This window comes from Mya arenaria, chromosome 8 (genome assembly GCF_026914265.1).
Source record: "Mya arenaria isolate MELC-2E11 chromosome 8, ASM2691426v1".
Lineage (NCBI taxonomy): Eukaryota > Metazoa > Mollusca > Bivalvia > Myida > Myidae > Mya > Mya arenaria.
Genome location: NC_069129.1, coordinates 60,959,461 through 60,979,946, shown reverse-complemented (window position 1 = coordinate 60,979,946; position 20,486 = coordinate 60,959,461). Strand labels below are relative to the sequence as shown.

Genomic DNA, 20,486 nt, shown 5'->3' with positions numbered 1-20,486 from the left:
TAACAATTGGTTATAATTGACATGAAACTGGAATCACCATGTCTGACAACAGCATGCTCAACCTTTCCCCCCATGCTTGACAGCAGGGATTTTTGTAAATTCGACCAAAAGTTATCATTCAACCAAATGTTCTGTAACATAACTGTCTGATACCCTGAGGACCAGACAAGAGGTTTTTAACTCAAAAGTATGACCTTTTACTGATATAAACCTGCATGTTAGAGACTTGCACACAAACACTTCACCAAGCTGTAACAGGTGATGCCAACACGAAGACGACTGTAACAGCCTTTTCAAAACATCGAAAAGTCAGTCAAGTTAAAATCATAGCTTTGAACTGAATGGATGTACTTTTCTAATGCATTTTAATATCAAAAGGCATTTCTTAAATCTTGCAACAACATATTACACATATATACAAACATGGCAAAAAATCTATTCACATTTTCATTGAGCTTATAATGTAATGCAAATATTGAAGTAGAAGATTTAAATTGTAAAAGAACACATTAATAATATTCTTTGTGTAAGCTGTAGTTTGAATTTTGATATGATGCATATTTCTGTTGAGCTTTTGACTGAAATGTCTCCAACATGTGGAGCCTCGTTCATCTTCATTGGATACTTCCATGGGTAATAATCTTTAACAATGTGAATTGGGATCTGTTACCTATTTGCAATTGGAGGACTGGACCGTTATTAAAGGCACTTTTAGACATATTTCATGTTGGCAACTCACTTTAAACATTTGTAAATATTTTCTATATGAAAGTAACAGTAAACAAAATCTGACTCTTTTTTTTTGCAAAGAAATGTGTTAAGTCAAGTCTAAAATCATACAATTTTAAAGGCATTACTAAGAAAGAAAGTATTCCCCAAAACACCTTTGAGACTAGAAATTGTTATTTTTTTCTTGGGAAAGTACTCCCAGAAACCCCCCTGCAAACTCTTTAAACCAATTAAATTTCAATTCTATGTGAGGGAGTGTAAAGGTTATGCCCCTAACCAGGTCTTTTTTTACTTTCCTTGCAAGAGGCCAAATTTCAGCTATATACTTCAAAATTGCCGGAAATAGCACTTCTTTCCCCATTTTCCATATACCTTTTTCTGTAAAAGGAATTCTAACTTCACAAATTTACAATTAAATTGTTAATGTTTTTCAAGAAATTGTCTTTGTTTACTTCTTAAGATACATTCTGCCCAATTTTCAGCCATTTCAGATAGTTCTGTTTGAATGCCCCCACCTTGCTGAAAATGCAGGAAATTGTGAACATGCAAACAGGGCATTGTTTTTTTACATCAGCCTTGACCTTGTTTAAGAAATGCCGTCTAGAAAAGGAAAATATTACAGGTTTTTTTTTCGGTATTTTGGGAATATGACCTATACCCGTGAGATTGGGAATTTTCGCATCAATTTTGCAAATTGAGAAATTCTTCATAAATACAGGGCTCTCGCGAGGGGGCGACTTGGGCGAAGTGGTCGCCTAAAATTCCCAGACTTCGCCCATTTGTATCATCAAAGCGACATTGACTTCGCCGAAAAAAATAGCACATTGTAAATCTGTCAATCAGCAGTCTTTGGCCACTGTCACATTAGTCAAAACACCGCAATTAGCCATTCATAAAATTAGGTAATCTCTTAATCCGATAATTGGGCAGTGTCATCCAATTACCCAAACATCGCCAGTAGGCGGAGCTATTGATGGTCAACCAATCAGAATGTACATTGAGAAGTCCCTGATCAAATGAAATAAGTTTGTTTTAATCAGATTGAAAAGGCGACATAATTATGAAAAATCTTGTTAAGCATTAAAGAAGTTAAAAAGTAATTGATATATGTATTGAACAAACAATGCCAGACATTTTAAACATTGTTGCTTTTGAAGCAGACGGTCATAACCATCTTGGGCCATCGGCAAGGTGGCGCTAAGAAAATCAATAACATGACGTATCAACAAATATTTGATTGGTTTTAGTGAAATGTTCATGATGAAATGAAATGATAAAAAATGATTTGTAAACACAAAAATATCTTCTTTTTTTGCTTTATGTGGTGTTTACTTACAGTATTTTTCTCCTGTTGATGACTTTAAAATCGGCGAGATCGCCATTTTGTCAGAACATTTTTCCGAGTTATATTTTTCAACCTCCCATTACGTATTGGTTAAAATTTCATCAAGAACAGTGATTTAAATGTCATTTGGTTCTTAAATGTCAGCATATTGAAAATTATTTAGCCAGAGACAAGCATATAACAGCATAGCTGAATGTGACATTCGTACCCATCCCGAACATACCAAAATAAGATTCGTCCCCCTACTATATTGACAGTTTATTTATAAGGTCATTTTGATTGTTTCAAATCCTTAGCTGTCTTGGTGTTTGATTCATTTTAGATGCTATTTGGAGATAAACTATGTGACATTGACAAATACACTTTTGCTGAGCCAAAAATGATACATTATTTGTAAACATTTTATATAGTTATAGCAATTAATTTGAATGTGAATGTAAACTTAGGTGTGTGGTATGGCATAGTTTTTGTATCAGGTGTTACGAAGAGTATCACTTCTCCCTAAAGTCTCCCCACTTCTCCCTAAATTGACTGAAGGGAGAAGTCACTTCTCCCAAAAATTTCAGCCTAGTGAGAGCCCTGAAATAATTACAAAAGATAAAATTTATAGAATATTAAAATGAATATCTTTGGTATTTTCAACATAATACTCACTTACTAGATGTTATCACCTTACATTGTTTAAGCACTTGTTTCAACTCTTTGAAATAGTAAAATTGTTTACCCCCTTTATTAATATTTCTATGAGACACCGTCATACAATAAAAGTACTTCATAGAAAATTATTTTTAATAGAAGATAATTTGATGGGCTTAAATTGGATACAAAATCTGCTATCTATTAAAAATAGTCAGACTTTTTATGCAATTGATAAAAAGCAAATAAATATTTTTTGTAAAATTTCATCAACTTGTTTCCTTTTGTCATTCATCAAAAATTAAAAACACCATCATTATAAATAAATAAAAAGTTGTTTATTTCACCGAGTTGTCTACTTTCAGTTTCACTTCTCAGTTATTTTCCGATATTGGCAATGAAGGTCAAGGTCATATGACAAAGAACAGCATTGTCTATTAGTAATTTTAATCCCCTTCTGCACCGAATAATCTACTGTCAACTTAAAATTATTAATCCTTTTGTTTACAATAACACATGATTTTAACACAATGTGAAGAACTCTTAATTTGTTACATGCTATCTGATTGGATGGAAAATAAAGTTCAACCAATGAAAATCCACCTTTCACCACTGATCATTGTATCTCTCTGTGAATAGACGCTTGCATGTAGGGGAAATAACTGTGTTGTTTATAATTTCATCGTCAATTTTTTCTTTTTTTCTTTCGTCTTTTTTGGAACTCCAGATTGGGAATTTTTATTCAGAAATTGGGAAAAAAAGATACTTTTTGCCATTGGGAACATGACCGAATACCGGCTATAAAAATTGCCAAAAAAACCCCCTGTATTACGTAAAAACCCTTAAAAGAAATGCACTGCAATCACAATAATTGTATAATGGGGTAGTGAAAAAATGCAAGGTAAAACTCTTCTCTTTACATGTAGATTTTGTAGTGTACATGTAAATGATTGTTAGATGTGATATTACATGTCACCCGGAACTGCAAGAAACAGAAAAGAGAATGGCCTTCTTGAAATACAAATATTGGTGGTTAACTTATGGCTTTAGCCCAAACCTTTATACATAGGAATTTGGATTTCCTTGTTTGGGGAGTTTACGCACTTAGATTTTCCAATTTGCATAATTTCAAGCGCTTAAATTCCCAAAATGAAGTCTAGGCCTCTTCCCAATTTTTTGTGAAAAGCCGTGCTAAGTTACGCCCCCCTCTAATGCAAATCCTAGATCTGCCCCTGTTTACTAATTTGAAACTTATATTGATTCCTCCACTGTTAATATAGATCTGAAGAAATAAAAATACCTAAGTCACATAATATTGATTCATTTAGTTAGAAAGGTATTGAAACCATGTTTAAAATATTAAGAGCCATGCTCCGTTTAATACAGCCATGAATATGATTTCAAATTCTAAACTAGATTTTATTGAAATAGCTGACTAAGTATGAACTTGCAGATGACAGACCTGAATTTAAGTCATTCATCTGACCTGAATTTAAGTCAGACCAAAACTTGATGTTTTGGTTGGTCAAGACCATGAAGTAACATTCATATATATGGTGAGGTTTTTTTCCCAGACAATTCCAAAACAAACAAATAAAAACTTTATTTAATTAATTAAAAAGGAATATTAAATATCAGTAATATATAAATGACCATATCTGTGCTAAAAGCATAAATAATTCAGCAGCACCATTAGTTACTAAATGACGCCTAATAACACACTGGTTGCATTTAATTTACTAAATGACGCCTAATAACACACTGGTTGCATTTAATTGTTTCATTCCTGTCACCAAATACTGGAACAATAAATGATGAATACACTTGCAAACCTAGCTAAAAACTGTTTCTGAGAGGCCAAGGGAATGTTTAACTGGAGCAGGTCAAACCCAAGACAAGGGACTTAAACCCACTTCCTTTGGGTGAGAGGCAGACACTTATCATACAAGTTATCAAATTAGTTGGACAATAAACATGAATACACAATGATATTGAATGAATGGCAGGATTCCTCTCGAGCTAATGGTTAATTATCAAGCAGTCCAAGCTCAACAAAATAGAATTTGTCCATTCATCCCATACCACAAGACCATATTCTCATTTAAAATTGTATCAGCAACCATTATAACGATGATGTTGTTAGAAATTGTTTCCCAAAGTAAATACATACGTTTTAAGCTATCCCCAAATCTAAAACTCTTCATGAAAAAAATCAAGCAATTACAGTGTGTGTGCCTGCGTATGTGTCCAACTTTTCTTGCTTAATTTAAACTAAACCAATGCAAGGTGAAGACTGCACGGGCCTAAGATGAGAGAACATCAAGTATTGAGATGAATACCGGCAGCAGACAACAGCACTGAAAAAATCATCATTGTACAATGTTTGAGTGTGTTTGCTCTGTTTTGTTTACACCTGAACTACCATAGCATTGGCGTAGCCATTCCATAACTACTGTGCAGATAAATTACAAATCGTCCCTAACAGTAGTCACTGAAACACTCGAAACCCTCGTTAGTGAATTTATACACTAGGGCCAAAACAAACAAGAGGCCCTTTTCAAGAGGCCCAAAAGGGCCTATGCTCTACTGGCATGACTTTTGTGGTCATATCAATCCAGAGCATGTATGTATGGGTAAAAGGCAACAGACATATAGTTTATGTTTTGTGTTTGGGTTACCTGAAAACGTAGCACGTTCAACATCTGAGCCCAGAAAGTATTGTAAGCAGATTAGTTGCTTGAACTATTTTAATATGTGCCAAGTAAAAGTCATCTGACAAAAAAAAATGCTTTCAAAACTGTACTCATAGTAAAAATTTCTGTAGTATTAAAAGTTAAAAAAAAGTTGGTCAAAAGGTCAAAGTCAAGGGCCTCCTTGGACAACATTGATCAATTTGAACAAACATTATCAATTGTGCTGAGATGGATGCACGAACACACAAAAAGATTCTCAAACCTTTCCAGATTTATGTTTACCAAACCTGTGAACCCTGGGTGTAGCCAGTAATGACACCAGGTGCATAACTTAAAACATTCACAACCAATTTTGTTAAGATGAATGCGCAATCTACAGAACTTAAAGCTAAAAAATGGCCTTTGGGCTTTCAACAAGAACAAGGCAGAGTAATTCACAAAATCAGCTGCAGAAGCAAAAAGCAAATTGTCTCTCAAAATCCTAGACTTGCAAATTGTCTCCCTTAACTCTAGACTTGAATTTACATGTACATGTAAACTTGGCTAAAAATAGAATTCGCTCATGCAGACCTGGCTAAAAATAGAAAGCATTTCTTTAAAACTTTCATGGCCCATAATCTAGGCATTCATGGGCGAATCTGGCTGGTTTTTCGAAAGGAACCAAGCTCTAATGGATATCGAGATACTGTACAAGTTTCATCAAGATACAATCAAAACTGAAGACTGTATCGTGTTCACAAGCAATTGTTTACAGACGCACGAACGCACGGATGCACATACCACGTACACATTACCATCGCATAAAATGGTTTGGTTCAAGTTACATCCTTTTTAAAAACAATTAGAGTAGGTACAGTACACTCAACGAGTTAGACCAACTTTCCTCGTTCACTCCGAGGGATCAAGTCGATGATCGCGGGTTTCCTCCGAGGGTTAAACTGTTGCCCTCGCTAAAATCCCCCTGAGTTCCTCTGAGTGGCTGGCTTACCGCAGAGTTTAATATGAACAATAGCGTTGAGAATCGTCCGATTTTATGATCCCGCGGCGGAACTCAGAGTCTAATCAGATAAGCAAGAAATCATTCTTGTTAAGAAGTTATTTATTTTTATGCTTATGCACATTGTTAAGCGTAAAAGGTTTTTACATGTACCAACGTTTAATTTGTATTTATGTCCGTAAACGCCAATTGAATATTGTCTTGAATAATAAACATTGAATCATTAAAGTATTGCCACTAATTTTATTGCATCATAAAGCAGCCGACTATTTACATGATTCTGAACCATGACCTCTGACGTCAAGCGCGTGATCAATACAATGTAGAATATATACTATTTATTATTGGTGGTTAAAAATAGCTATGATGTTTAATGGAATTTTCCACAGAAAACGAGACAAGAAGGCCTTCAAAACCATGCGCTGTGAACTTTGAACGCGTGTTTGACCTCCTGATTTTCCGAAAATGTGTAACCTAGAATTTCTCGGATGAAATGTGTTTATCAGTCATTAGCAAAAACACGTTTATAAGACGCATGTGCAACTAGTGAAATACGACTGCATTCTTGTGGTAAGCTAACTTCATGCAAAATGGGCAGAGGAAAAAGAATAATAGCAATTTACTGGAGCCGTCGTAATCGGTTGAAAATTTTAATAAAATTAAATAACTTAAGCATAGATTCTTATCAAGTGTCCGCATAGTTTCGCAGAGTTAACCCCTCAGACGAACGCGGAGTTCGTTATTCTTCGGTCGACTGATCACCCTCCGAGTGCCTTAAATTCAAACTCTGAGGAACGCGGACAGTTGATAAAATCATTGTGTTGGCCACGATAGCAAAAATCCGCGGAGGGAAATGGAAAGTTGGTCTAACTCGTTGAGTGTATTGTAGGCTGCTTTTTTTCCTTCTTTTTTATTAGGAAGAACGTTATTGTCATCATTTAAGATTGGTGCTAAAGTAATCTTCAGTATTAAGCTCTAAAGGTTTTAAACTAAATAAATTATTAAAACACACATTTTTTTTAACAACTGACTATAAAAACTGTAGGGTCAGCACCTATTTGGTAGGTAGGGTCGGGTAACCCGAACCAAAAGTATTTTTTTAGGCCCAGTGCTAAAGTATTCGTGCCTTATCTCAATAACTCTGGTTGTGTGTCGTAACTATTATTTATACCTTTTGTAGACCCCACCCACACATCAACGACTGTACAGAGGTCCATTACTGAGTGATTAGCAACATGTAACAAGGTATTTAAGGAAATCAAACAGCAATCCACACCAGAGCTAAAAATAGCCACTGCACAAATCAGAAATCCTAAATGTGTGAATTATGTTATTTATCCCATGATTGTATGAGAAATGTAAAGACAATGATGCAGAAGGATGACTCTCACTGTATATGGGGAAGTTAAAAGTCTTGTCTTCCCACGTAACTTAGGTACATTCACACGTATATTGTGTAACTTTGAATTATATTCATTATGAAATGACAAAACTGGATGGTTAAACCCAGACCAGGGTAACCCATGCTGTTTAAGGGTTAAGTGTGTTGCCATGGCATCCCGGACAAGGGTAACCCATGCTGTTTAAGGGTTAACTTTGTTGCCATGGCATCCCGGACAAGGGTAACCCATGCTGTTTAAGGGTTAACTTTGTTGCCATGGCATCCTGGACAAGGGTAACCCATATTGTTTAAGGGGTTAACTTTGTTGCCATGGCATCCCGGACAAGGGTAACCCATGTTGTTTAAGGGGTTAACTTGGTTGACACAGCATCCCCAGACCAAGGTAACCCATGTTGTTTAAGGGGTTAACTATGTTGCCATGGCATCCCCGAACAAGGGTAAACCATGTTGTTTAGGGGTTAACTATGTTGCCATGGCATCCCCGAACAAGGGTAAACCATGTTGTTTAAGGGGTTCATTTTGGGACAGCATCCCTTGACCTTTTGACTTCTGTCTTAAACATTCATCAGAATTTTTATATTCATAATCAAGAATATATATAAACTTTTTGGAGATTGAAACATAACCGGATAACAGCTATGAAAGTAGCTGAAAATGCCTAGTCTTTGGAGACAGATGGACAGTATACCATTTGATAAACACCGAGATACCCTCAATGGTAGCACAAAGATCACGACATGTAATTGTGATCCTGTCTGCACATTTAGAAGAAGAAAAAACAGAGGCGGATGAAGGAAGTAGTAGTGCAATTAAACATGAAATGTAATGCAGTCTGTTAAAACCAATACAGCCGGAGTGAGTTTCTATTATTAAGCCGTGGCCTACTTTGAAGACAATAAAATGGTGCACCCAGTGTCTTGAATCAATATCTAGGAAATATAGCAAATACATGGCCCTGAACACTTACCAATATAGCATCTCTGACATTTCTCTTGATGTCCTCAATTTTTTGCTTTCTTTCCCTGAAAATACAAGAACATTCATTGAGAATAAATCAATTTTATATAAATGTCTGTAAATCTCGATGTATTGCAAGACAGAACATGTAGTTCTCACATAATTTATGCTTTCCAAAAATCAGTTTATGGCTGTCACTACTGTTTTAGAATTACTTAACAACTTGTACAATCACTGTATATATCAGGTACAATTACTGAACATTAATAGGTTTTTAAAACTGGAGTAACAAGCTGATGAAATTCAGGGCACAACCAAGATATATGGGAGTTGCTTAGTCTCAAAATGATCTATGGGTTTGTCCATGGTCAGACAGTATGTTTTTAGAGGTTTCAGCTGAAGGGTTATGGAAGGGTGCAGTCCATGAAGACCAGCATGGGCACCCTTCTGCTCTCATTGAGACCAGCATGGGCACCCTTCTGCCCTCATGGAGACCAGCATGGGCACCCTTCTGCCCTCATTGAGACCAGCATGGGCACCCTTCTGCCCTCATGGAGACCAGCATGGGCACCCTTTTGCCCTCATGGAGGCCAGCATGGGCTCCCTTCTGCCTTCATAGAATCAAATGCTTAAGACAGTCAAATATTGCTTTTGTATTGTATAAAACTTTTAACAAGTTTATAAATACATACATACTTTACATCAATTAAACACGATTTCTGCCAAATTCATAATGGTCAAGTTCTTATAGCGCAATTTAATGTCCCCTTTTTACCCTTAGCAACATGTCCCTTTTCTGCAGCACCATGTTCTTTTTAAAACCTGGCTAAAACCCTACTTTATTCACCCAGGAATGGTAAATGGTTTTAAATAAAATGTACATAGCAGATAATACAAATGTTTGTCACTGTATAAAAGATATTCAGAGATTACATTGTATGTTCATTGTTGTAATGCAAAATAGATCTGACCTTTCCCTTTATTAAAGATGCACTCTTACTCCCAAATAAGATTTACCACAATTAATAATATTGTTTTGATATTCCAAAAAGGATGAATAAATTTCGAAAACAATGGTTCTTATGAAGGATACCGTGTTGAATTTGGAAGAAATTAGCACAAAACACGGTTTCTACCTTAGAAGACTATAAAAGATCACAGTAAATCTTTTAGCACTCACCAATCATTTAATATTTTTGCACTTTCTGCTATTAAATACATGTAAGTAGTTAAAGGTTAATCAGTCAAAATTTATGTTTGTTATACATGTGTATGTTTTGATTTTGAATAATAGTGTCACATTAAATAAACAAATAATGTAATTAATTAAACCATTAAAGATGGATTTCAAATAAAAGTTTTTATTTTACAGATGCCAATATTCAAATATGTTGTTGATATAAGCTGTAAGAGACAGTTTTAAAATGCTTTCTTTAATATGTTAAAACATTGGGAATGCATTACTAACAGCTATTTGCAAAGGAGTTTGCTCGACTACTCAGTGTAACTCAGTTGTGTCAAGAATCTAGTGTTTTAAGATTAATTCATAGTTTTACAGATCTACAGTAAAATATTTAAGTAAAATGAATATTATCATTTATATACAAAATTTAGGCAACATTTCAGAAGCTATTGATGTTAAGTTTCATTTATGATTACATTCTTCTTCTAAATGAGTTAATATTTAGTGTTGAACTCCACTTTCAAGATTGAAAACATTTTTTTTTTCAATTTAGCATTGGTTGCTTCCTATATGGCAGAATGGACCTTTAAAAAGTGAAGGCACACTCCAGCCAAAAACAATCATAATCTGAATATGGCTTTAAAAATTATTGTTAAGAAATTGGTGGTGTGTAACCTCCTTGGAAAAATACATTGGTTAATGCTAAAGAGACGGTAAGGCAGAAGACACAGCATACGAAACAGGGGGGTCCTGGAGAATTACCCTTGCTCTTTATTTTTTTTTTAACAGACCTTTTTGAAGTGAAATGCGTCCAATTTACACAACACATGATAGAAAAGTCCTTGATTTACTAAGTTAGTCCATACTAATTGTACTTATCTTTATATGGAACTCACAGATCAATTCATGTTGACAACATAAAATAAAATTATTTTGCTTACTTTTTTAACAAACACCAAACAACAACTGCCATATACTCAATCCAAATATTTTTGTAAATCCAAGACTGAAATAATTAAATTTTCAAAAAAAGCATTACAAGGCTTTTCAGAAAAATAGAAAACTTTTCACATTTCACAGGGTTTCCGCCAGCCCTTTATGGCTTGTCGGGCCCGACGTGCCTTCCGCTGGCAAGGCCAATTACCGACACGCGTTTATTATGCGGACATGCTTTAATCCGCGTAGCGACAATCCTTATCAAAACAATCATCAGTTTTGACAATCAACAATTTTGTTGCGATTGCAACGGTTAACTGACAGCCAGAAGGCGTGTCTGGACTATTACGGCATTTGTATCAGCCATTCAGGATCGACGACATCATGAAGGCGTGTCGGTGAGGTTCAACAGTGCAATCAACCAAACTCCTCCTATTCTTTATCAAAATGGGAATGTGTGAAAAACACCACTGTCGTAATTGCAACCTTCATCCCTATAATCATCTATGAACGCAAAGTAAATAATAAGTGTTAATTGATTTCGTTAACATAAATCATGTGTCGTTTTATTTTGTTTCTTAATCCAGAGTCCGTTTATTAACTAATTATTAAATTGTAATAGAGAACCGTGTTAAGATATCTGTGTTATTATAAACAATGGTTATGCTATGTCGTCGTTTGTAATTGAGTCGCGTTCCCGTCTTTAGTTTAGTATAAAGTTATATTTTGTGTTGCTTATTATTAAACTTTGATTATTTTATCGTTCTTTTGATTTATTTAGAAAAAGATAAATAAATCTGAAAATACACATTACATTCCCTTCAAGTTATTATTTAGCCGACCCGGCTTTAAAAATATAATATTAGCTGTTGCAGCTTTAAATACGAATACACCCACGAGTAGTCGCTTTGCTCCGGGCTCTTTTGTGTTCCAGCATGCAGCGTGCTTTACACGTTTTGTTGTGACGTCAACGGTGTCAATAAAAATAATACCCGCACTAAACGAAACATGAGTCGATCGATATCGTCGGAAAACTTGAGAAATACCAATAATTAATGAAGAGAACCCATTAAACCTTTTCACATATATGTTTAATGTTAATCGGACTTGAGTTGGTAATTCTAAATCATAGAACATAACTGTAAACTTGTTTAAAATGCAGGAAATTGCACCATTTTGGATACGAAAATAAAAAAAATCGTCGTCAGGAGGGGACACCCCTCCCAAACCCTCCCCTTCCGACATGCCTTATGAAATGCCTGGCGGAAACCCTGTTTCACACAAAAAAAAACTGACCTTATAAAACATAAAACCCTTAAATGAAAGACATGTTTTAGTCAAGGCTACATAAAAAATTATCTCCTTTTTTCAAAATTGATGACCGAATCGACAATAATCAAGCAAATATGATCTTACACTAAATATTAGTATTATCATTAATATTATTCACTTTTAAAACGTGTATCCCAGGCATATATCAAATACTTGTATACAAATGATTTTGTTTTTTTATTGAATTTTAGGTAGAATGTACAATTCTATAAATTAAATGAAAATTATAAGCTTCATTGACATTCAATTATGTCGGGCATCCATTGACTATCTTATTATATTCAATCATTGCACCATCTCTAGTGCCACGATCCCTAGCACCACCATCTCTAGCACCACCATCCCTACCACCAGCATCTCTAGCGCCAGCATCTCTAGCGCCAGCATCCCTAGCAAAAACCACAATACTCGCACAGGGTTCTTGGGACGTAGTCAATAAACATCTTTGATTGAACTTATATATTGTTGATATAAGAGAAATTTGTCTGTTTTGATTGGTCATATAAGATTAATTGGCCATTGAGAACACTTAGATTTTGCTCCTCAGTTTAAGTTCCTGACTTAAAACTTGTAAAAAAGCATATTTTGACTAATACCCCAGTTACAATGGCATAATCCACCATTATTTACAAGTGCACATCCTGGCCTCTTTTAAATAACCCACTACCCTGAACTTCACCTTTTAATGAGCCTGGAGTTCATGATAAGCTATATGTTACTTTAAAAAATGGTCTACTGTGGTTTACACTAGCCTAGGTTACACAAAAATAATATTTTAAACAACAAAATTCTAATTGACAGACATTTTGGACAACTGCAGAACTGATACTTCATATTCTATATCTCATGCTTGTTTTCAATATTGTCAAATTCCCATTTAATTCTTCTACTTTCAGAAGCAGTTTGCCTGCAGTATTCACAGCGAAATGTACATGAATAATGAAAAGGGACACATTTAGTTAATTATTTGAAGTGACACATAACACTGATTTTGCAATTAAGTCAAACATTTTAAAACCACAATGTTGGGTTCTTGGCACTAACAAGATTGACATTAGCCATAAACTTTCTCAAGCAATATCATTTTCATAATCATGGTAATTGCAAACATATCATTTAAAATAAATCCATTTGTGTTAATAATCACCCATTGAACAATTCTCTAGTGTTTGCATTTCATATTTTAACAAGCATGACATGAACATTATCATATCCATTCAAGAAATGGATGACCCAACCCACTTTAGCCACAAATTTTGGAGAGAATTGGGTTGTGAAATCACACACACTGACACCAACTTTTTTACAAGTTGAGTGGGAAAATGTGGTACTTACTCTGGACTAAAGCCATTGACGTGAAGAATTCTCATTTGCTTCACAATCGTTGATTTCCCTGATTCCCCGGCACCTAAGTAAAAGAAAAGTATGAGGTTCAGTGAAGGAAATCAAAGACATTAGACATTTCAGTAAGCCAATTAAAATCTAATTAACATTAATTTACCTAACAACAACAATCGGTGCGTTGCTCTGTAAGTTTGTTTATCCTTTTGCAACTGTCGTTCGATCTTTTTATTCGTTTCTTTTCGCATTCGTTCTTCTTCGTCACCCGATTTCCCTTTGAAGCACCCCATGTTGTGGACAAAAATGGACGAAAATTCGCCTAAATATGATCCAAATCACACCATAAACGATTCCGTTCAACGCCGGGCAACACTGAAATTAAATCCAAGACGAACGTACACTTCGCCTCTCGGGCCACAAGGCGGAAAATCCACTAAAGAGCCCGAAAAATCACAATTTGTCATGAAAACAACACAAAATCTCCGGGTTCCGACATTGCTCCGATCATCTCATCAAGCTGACAGCTCTGGGTGGGGTTACGAGCATTATGGGAGATGTGTATTGATGACATCACTAGCAGGTGCGCTATAAGTAACGAAGGGAATGTAATGCTACTTTCGGTTTACTTAATTTATACGGTTTACAGCATTACTTCCCTTATAACGCCAAAAGCTAAAATGCAAAAATAATAATGCGCTGTACTGTATCCCACTGACTGCGTATTTCTACGCCTGGGCCTGTACATCGTCTAAATTGAATAAATATACTGGCAAACACTCTATTCACTTTTCGGAATAATATGAGTTTACAGAATGTGTGCGAGCATTTACGTGAATTACTTATTATCAAATGAATTTATGAAACAAATTTTCCTAATTTCATATGATAAAAGCACATAAAAGTGTATACTAGTACTTCGAATGCAGAAAAAACTTACGACGCGACTCCCTATGATCTATATCACATGTACGCTTGATAATACGTCACCTTGACGGGCAAGAGTCCTTCCATTCACACCAGTACACTGATTATGGACGGACCTTGCTCAAGGAGTACCTCTTTTTCAGTTTGGATTCGGCACACCCATGTCTTCGCAAACAGGATTGTCTAAGAGACCCTCAAATCAAGAAAGTGTTAGTCTTACAGGCTTCCCGGCCGCCCACGGCGACGCCGACGAGTCCATAAACAAGAAACCATCTCCGAAGGAGCAGGTCCAGGATTCGATGTAACAGGGGCATAACTTAGGGGTGTAACCTTTTTAAAAAAATATATATATACTTGGTTAATAGTGTTGGCTGGTGGGGGTGGGGGTGCGATTGGGGTACCTCCACAAGAAAAATTATAGTCCGTAATTGTGCATTTTAACGTATTTTATTACTTTTTCTCCTATCTCCCATATTGAAATTCAAAGTAAAATTGGACGATTTGTGGTTTTTCAGGTATTTTTGGGGTGGGGGTGCGGCGCCGGATGCACCCCTCACCCCGGATCCGCTAGTGTGTCTAGCAGGCTGAACTGATTCCTATCCTGGAAATCCTCTGGATAGTTGATGGATTTAGGCCCGACGCAGGGTTTAAATGCACGAAGTCATATTGAGATTGTTTCCAAAGCATTTACATGTGTGTTCATATCGATCGAGGTCCTTCTTATACCTTCGACGATGTTATCTCTCTTTCGAGGTCCTTCTTATACCTTCGACGATGTTATCTCTCTTTCTTTAGTATTAAAGCTCTCAATCCTTGTGCAGGATCAACCATCTAATAAACGCCATTGGACAGCGACGTTAAACTTTGACTCCGCCCTAATGTTGTCAGCGTTACTTTATACTGATCAGCCCTTTGCACTTTTACTTTATATTATTTTGAATGCTGTGAATTTGCATTTCTTCAGCATTTCACCGTTCTTTTCTTGTCTTAGGCCATACCAAATTCATCCTTATGTTTAGCGTCAACCCTTAATTAGAACGAAAACCTATCTAGCTAACCTGGAAAAAACGAACCCCAGAAAAAAGAACGAATACTAAACTAGTGACACAGAACTTTTTTTATTAGGTATAAACATTAACATGTTCGTAGCCAAATGGATAATATAAATACACGGCGGTAATGTAGAATATACCCACCAGAGCCTCTTAATTAGTCTAGGCTTGAACATTCTCAATTGTTATATAGATTTTCAAGCATTGCAAGATGAGTTCAAATAAAGCTTGCATTAAGTCTGGTGATCGATATTGGAATCACACAGAATGCATCATTTTCTGATATAAAATGCCAAGAACACTTAGTCTAGTACAAAGTATGAATCATGTTGTTTGCACTTAAGTTCTGTGGTCAGAATTAAAATACGCGAACAAAAAAAAACAATAAAAAAACGTTGATCATATAAAAGTGTGTTCGGTTTTTTTTTGTGTGTAGGAAGCCCAAACATATCGCTAAACATAGAAAAGAGTTGGTATGACCTTATTTGTAAATTTCTTTGCATTTGAGCAGTCGTTTTAGAGGGGTCTGGAATGCTCACCAAGGAGAATTGTTCTTTTAGGATACGATTTCGGGTATATTTTACACGGAAGACCATGGCACATTTTGAAAAGTATTATAAAAGTTAAAACATCTAAATTGTAAACTTCCTTTTATTTGAGCATTTACTGAACGTTTAAATTTACAAAATTCAGCAACAAGTATCACTAAACAAGTATAAATCATAAAGAACTGCAAACGTATACATATATGCAACACTGTATTAGGCAAATCTAGTCGGCACGAGTTCTGTTCAGAGAAAGTCCTGAAATACCACAAATACGCTAAAAGTATGATAGAAAAACAGAAATATAGAGTGCGTGCATTCGCTATGAAAAGCTTGGCATTCCGAAGTTCATTCAAATGTTTTAACCACACAACGACGTCGTTCCCTGAATGGACTGACATATTTTCCGTTTATTCAAAGGCCAGTGCAACAGTTCTGTCCTTGTTGGTTTTTATCACTATCATGTGAATGACGGGCATATGTCATCCATCACGAATCCACCAATGAATTATTTGTTCAATTCAATAAATTATTTCTTTGTTCGTTCGTTCGTTCGGTTGAACGCTCGTTCGCTCGCTCGCTCACTCACTCATTAATAAATGTCAGTCAGCCATACAGTCATTTTGTGAATGAATAAATAACTGCATTAAACTAATGAATCATTTCATCATTTTATAGTTTTAATTATATTTTGTAATCGTGTATCAAGTATAAGCATTTATATTTTCAATAGCATCAACTTGATTAGCAATCGATGCATATGTGATTTGTTTATACAGTCATCGCTTGTCGTTTCTCATATAAATTGCTTTCACATATAGTGGTTTGAAAATATGCATAAACACATTTTGATGAAAACTAAAATACAATTTCTTGATAAAATTTTATATATGATGCTGGACCTTTGTCCTGGCAACAATTAACCGATTCAAAGCACGCGCGTAGCAGTTCGCAGGATTGTCCGATAAAGCTGATGCTCTGCTGGAAGACGACACATGTTTTTGTTGTCTGGTTCCCAGTGTAGTCTGCACAACAAGAGAATAAAATGGTAAGGACAGGTAACCCAGGCTAATGTTTTTGTTGCCGTGTCAGTGTGTGCGTTGGTACACAAATGTTCATGCAATTGTTAAGAGGTTGTGGGTTTTCGCGTTTCTTTTCAAAGTATCTGAAAAAGGAAAATGGTGTACTTTTTAGCAAATTGCTGTACGTGCAGGTCCAACGACTAAAGTGACATGGTTTTATTAAAATAACACACGGCGTTTGAAACGATTTTCTCCAGTTATCTCTATAAACAATAACAGCATTGCTGGACAGTACGTACGCCATTTGAGTACGGCCGCAAAAGCTTGCAGATAGTCTCAGGGGATGCATTGATAACACGTTTGTCCTTCTTGTTTATTCATGATCTACATGCTCCAGTGAAATTATATATTGCTACCAAACACCTCCATACACATTTAACGTGTTTACTTTTGAGTCATCCCGTCAAATCCGTATCAATAATGCCTGTCATACTCTTTCTTTTCAAATTAAGAAAAACTGTTGTCTGCTCCAATGGTATAGTTGTATGTAACCGATTAATGTCGCAAAAGTACGTACCGTAAGCCGCCGGGCAAGAAATGTCAAATTTCACGTGTATTTTTAAACGATGTTTCCGTGTTTGAAGTGATTAGGTAAATGCAGCATATTTTTTAAGTATGCAGACAACAATTATATCAAAGTTTAGGCCAATTTACCTGGCAGTGCGATGCTGTCAGCAACGGGGTGTGGCGGTTTGTGGATGCCAGTTGCAAGTTTCATCAGCCAGATTTCCTAGGACATTGATAGGTGGGTTTTATGATCATGAATATAGTTGATTTTTTTTTTTAACTCAACTGAGCACAATATGGATATAGTGATGCTGAGCGATCATGATCGGTACATTTTCATGTTCTGGCCAACGGAATCTCACTGCCATTGTTTGATCGTGATGAATTGTAAACTCAAATTCCAGTGCATGTAACAATGTTGCCACTTGCCTTTTCACTGGAAGTAATTTTTCTTCCAAACGTGCATGGAAGTTGTCAAAATGTGAAAAAGTTATTGCTTGGTCAAATTGCCGAAAATCTTGTTTGTACGTTAGAACTTTGAGGCCTCATTTTATTCTACATGATGATGATGAGCACATCATTGAGATTGTGTGATTTATTTAATTATATGTGTCTGCTAAGAAATCTAGGTCTCAATATAGTTTAATTCTTATAATAGGGATTGTTGTTGGTCCCAGTTTGAATATAGACCTTGGTGTCACGTTAAAGTGTATTAGTCACTTGGTCAAATGTCTGATCATTCTTTAGAACACATTCTCCTGATTTATTGTGAAATTTGTTTATCTCTGTGTAACAGATTACAAAAATTGCTATGCTTCTAGAATGGATCAGACCAAAAAACCCTTTCACCGGAGGTGGTTGCTGTACTGCGTTGCTATAAAACTTTTAAGCTACATTTTTGCTCATTTATTAGCAAAACATTATATGAGTTTAACAACATAGAGAATACCTGGTTACAAATGTAAATTTAAATTATAAGATTATGAATTGTATACAAATTTATGTTTAATAAAATTACAAGCACATTCTTGTGTTCTTTCAGGTTCTTATTCTCAACCATGCATTTCACCACCAAACCAATTTCGTTGGTTGAGAACATTCACCAAAAACCCTCTCATGTATTCAGAGGGCAAATATTCCTCTACAGATGATCCCACACAAAAACAAACTGACAAAGATCAGACCAATACAGAAGAAACACAAAATTCACCAGACAAAAAACCTGATACTCCAACTGAATATGTTGAGAATACAGAAAAGCTGTCAGTGTTTCAGAGGTTTAAGAAAACCTACAAAGAGCATGGAAAAGTTCTGGTAGGAGTTCACATCTTCACATCTTCAATATGGTTTGGCTCATTCTTCTATGCAGCCAAAGTGTAAGTGAATCTTAACTCCATTTGAATGAATTGTGATTCACATCAACAACAATCTTATTTTATGGCAATTTTTTACATACAATCATACATGTACATGTATAATTATGACTTCAGTCATTTTTTTTTCAATTTCTTAAAAAAATAAAATCAGTTAATATTAATTGATAGAAAAAAGTATATACTAGTAGAGATGTATGAAGAAAAGAAAATCTTCATTAAACATTACAATTTGTACAGGTAATAATTATAATTATACTAACATACCTTTCTGTTTATATATCTGTTCGCAGTGGAGTGGACGTGATACCAGTGATGGAGTGGCTCGGGATCAGCGAGCGTGTGATCAGTCCATTCCGAAGCTCCAGTCTTGGTGATATAGCCCTTGCATATCTCATGTATAAACTGGCCACACCTGCCCGCTACACTGTCACACTTGCTGGGACAAACTTGATGATCAAATACTTAAGAAAGGCTGGTCGCATTGCTCCGAAAAAGGAGTCGGAGTCATTCAGAAGTCTTGCAAAAGATTCCAGAAAGGAGGTTTCTCAGAGGACAAATAAACTTAGATTGGATATGAAGCATAGAACCACAAAACTTCAGACAGATTTTAACAGTCGGAGAAAAGGTTTAACGAGCAGAGTGAAGTCCAATGTGAAGTTAAGGCAAACCAGTTTAAGAGACAAGTTAAAGAATAGGAGGAAACAATTAAGCACTGGTATCAGGCGTCGAAAAAACTAGCATGGAGAGTTTTTACAAAGAAGCAGTTTTAAGTACGTGCTTACTTTTTTTCAGCATTTAGTCCGTACGCAGTCAGTGTTAAACACCAATGAACTATTTTAGAACAAAACTTTTATCGTATTGCCAGTTGTTTAAGTTTTATTTAAGGTAGACTAGCATCAGGGACTCTATGATTCAGTCTAAATTTAGAAAAACAAGTTGATGATAAAGAACATAAAGAACCAAGTTAAAAAATTGTTTTACCAGAAGGCAATTTGCTCCTTATTTATTCAAGAAGTTCTATAAAGCAGGACTGCTTACTTTTCAATCGTTTTTTTTGAATATTTATATGTGTATTTAATACCATTTACCAGATGTTCAAGATATGCTTGTATTTCTTTACTAGTTTTAGTAATATTTTTTGTCACAAATGCGCAATTGATTTAAGAAAGCAATTTACCGATACTTAATCTGATTTAAGGCATCAATCGATCATTAAAGAGAAGTTCTATAAAGTAGAACTTAGCAGAACTAAGGTACATGCTTATTTCTCAACTGTTAAGTGTGAATACTAGTATGTGTATTTTATAGCATTAACCAGATATTTAAGATTTACATGTATGCTGTTAGTTTATGAGTTCATTTTTTATAAAATGAGTCTATTTGTAATTGAATAAATTATTAAAACTCATGCATCTTAATTTTTCAAGGATGAATTATAAAGCTTTATAC

At 35.3% G+C, this 20,486-nt stretch overlaps 2 protein-coding genes across 2 annotated transcripts in view; one reads left to right on the top strand and one right to left on the bottom strand.

The window, feature by feature from the left end:
* Positions 1-14,080, bottom strand: part of LOC128242693 (guanine nucleotide-binding protein G(s) subunit alpha-like) — a 50,101-nt gene extending 36,021 nt beyond the window's left edge. The window contains exons 1-3 of the mRNA XM_052959948.1: positions 13,712-14,080; positions 13,546-13,618; positions 8,770-8,824 (exon numbers count right to left, since the gene is read on the bottom strand). Coding sequence (XP_052815908.1) covers positions 8,770-8,824; positions 13,546-13,618; positions 13,712-13,841 — 258 coding nt within the window. The 5' untranslated portion in view covers positions 13,842-14,080. The remainder of the gene's footprint in view (positions 1-8,769; positions 8,825-13,545; positions 13,619-13,711) is intronic.
* A 3,568-nt stretch (positions 14,081-17,648) lies between these two features.
* LOC128244765 (protein FAM210A-like) lies at positions 17,649-20,445 on the top strand. The gene is made up of 3 exons (XM_052962828.1): positions 17,649-17,899; positions 18,704-19,037; positions 19,328-20,445. Exons 1-3 carry the CDS (start codon positions 17,770-17,772, stop codon positions 19,773-19,775), a joined length of 912 nt encoding a protein of 303 aa, XP_052818788.1. The 5' UTR covers positions 17,649-17,769; the 3' UTR covers positions 19,776-20,445.
* Positions 20,446-20,486: the final 41 nt, after the last annotated feature.

What these genes read in the sequence shown, in the direction of transcription:
- LOC128244765 (XM_052962828.1), top strand. Translation starts at nt 17,770, where the DNA reads ATGCAGACAACAATTATATCAAAGTTTAGGCCAATTTACCTGGCAGTG. An exon ending in ATTTCCTAGGACATTGATAG is followed by an intron (nt 17,900 to 18,703) that starts GTGGGTTTTATG and finishes GTGTTCTTTCAG; the next exon opens with GTTCTTATTCTCAACCATGC. An exon ending in TTCTTCTATGCAGCCAAAGT is followed by an intron (nt 19,038 to 19,327) that starts GTAAGTGAATCT and finishes ATCTGTTCGCAG; the next exon opens with TGGAGTGGACGTGATACCAG.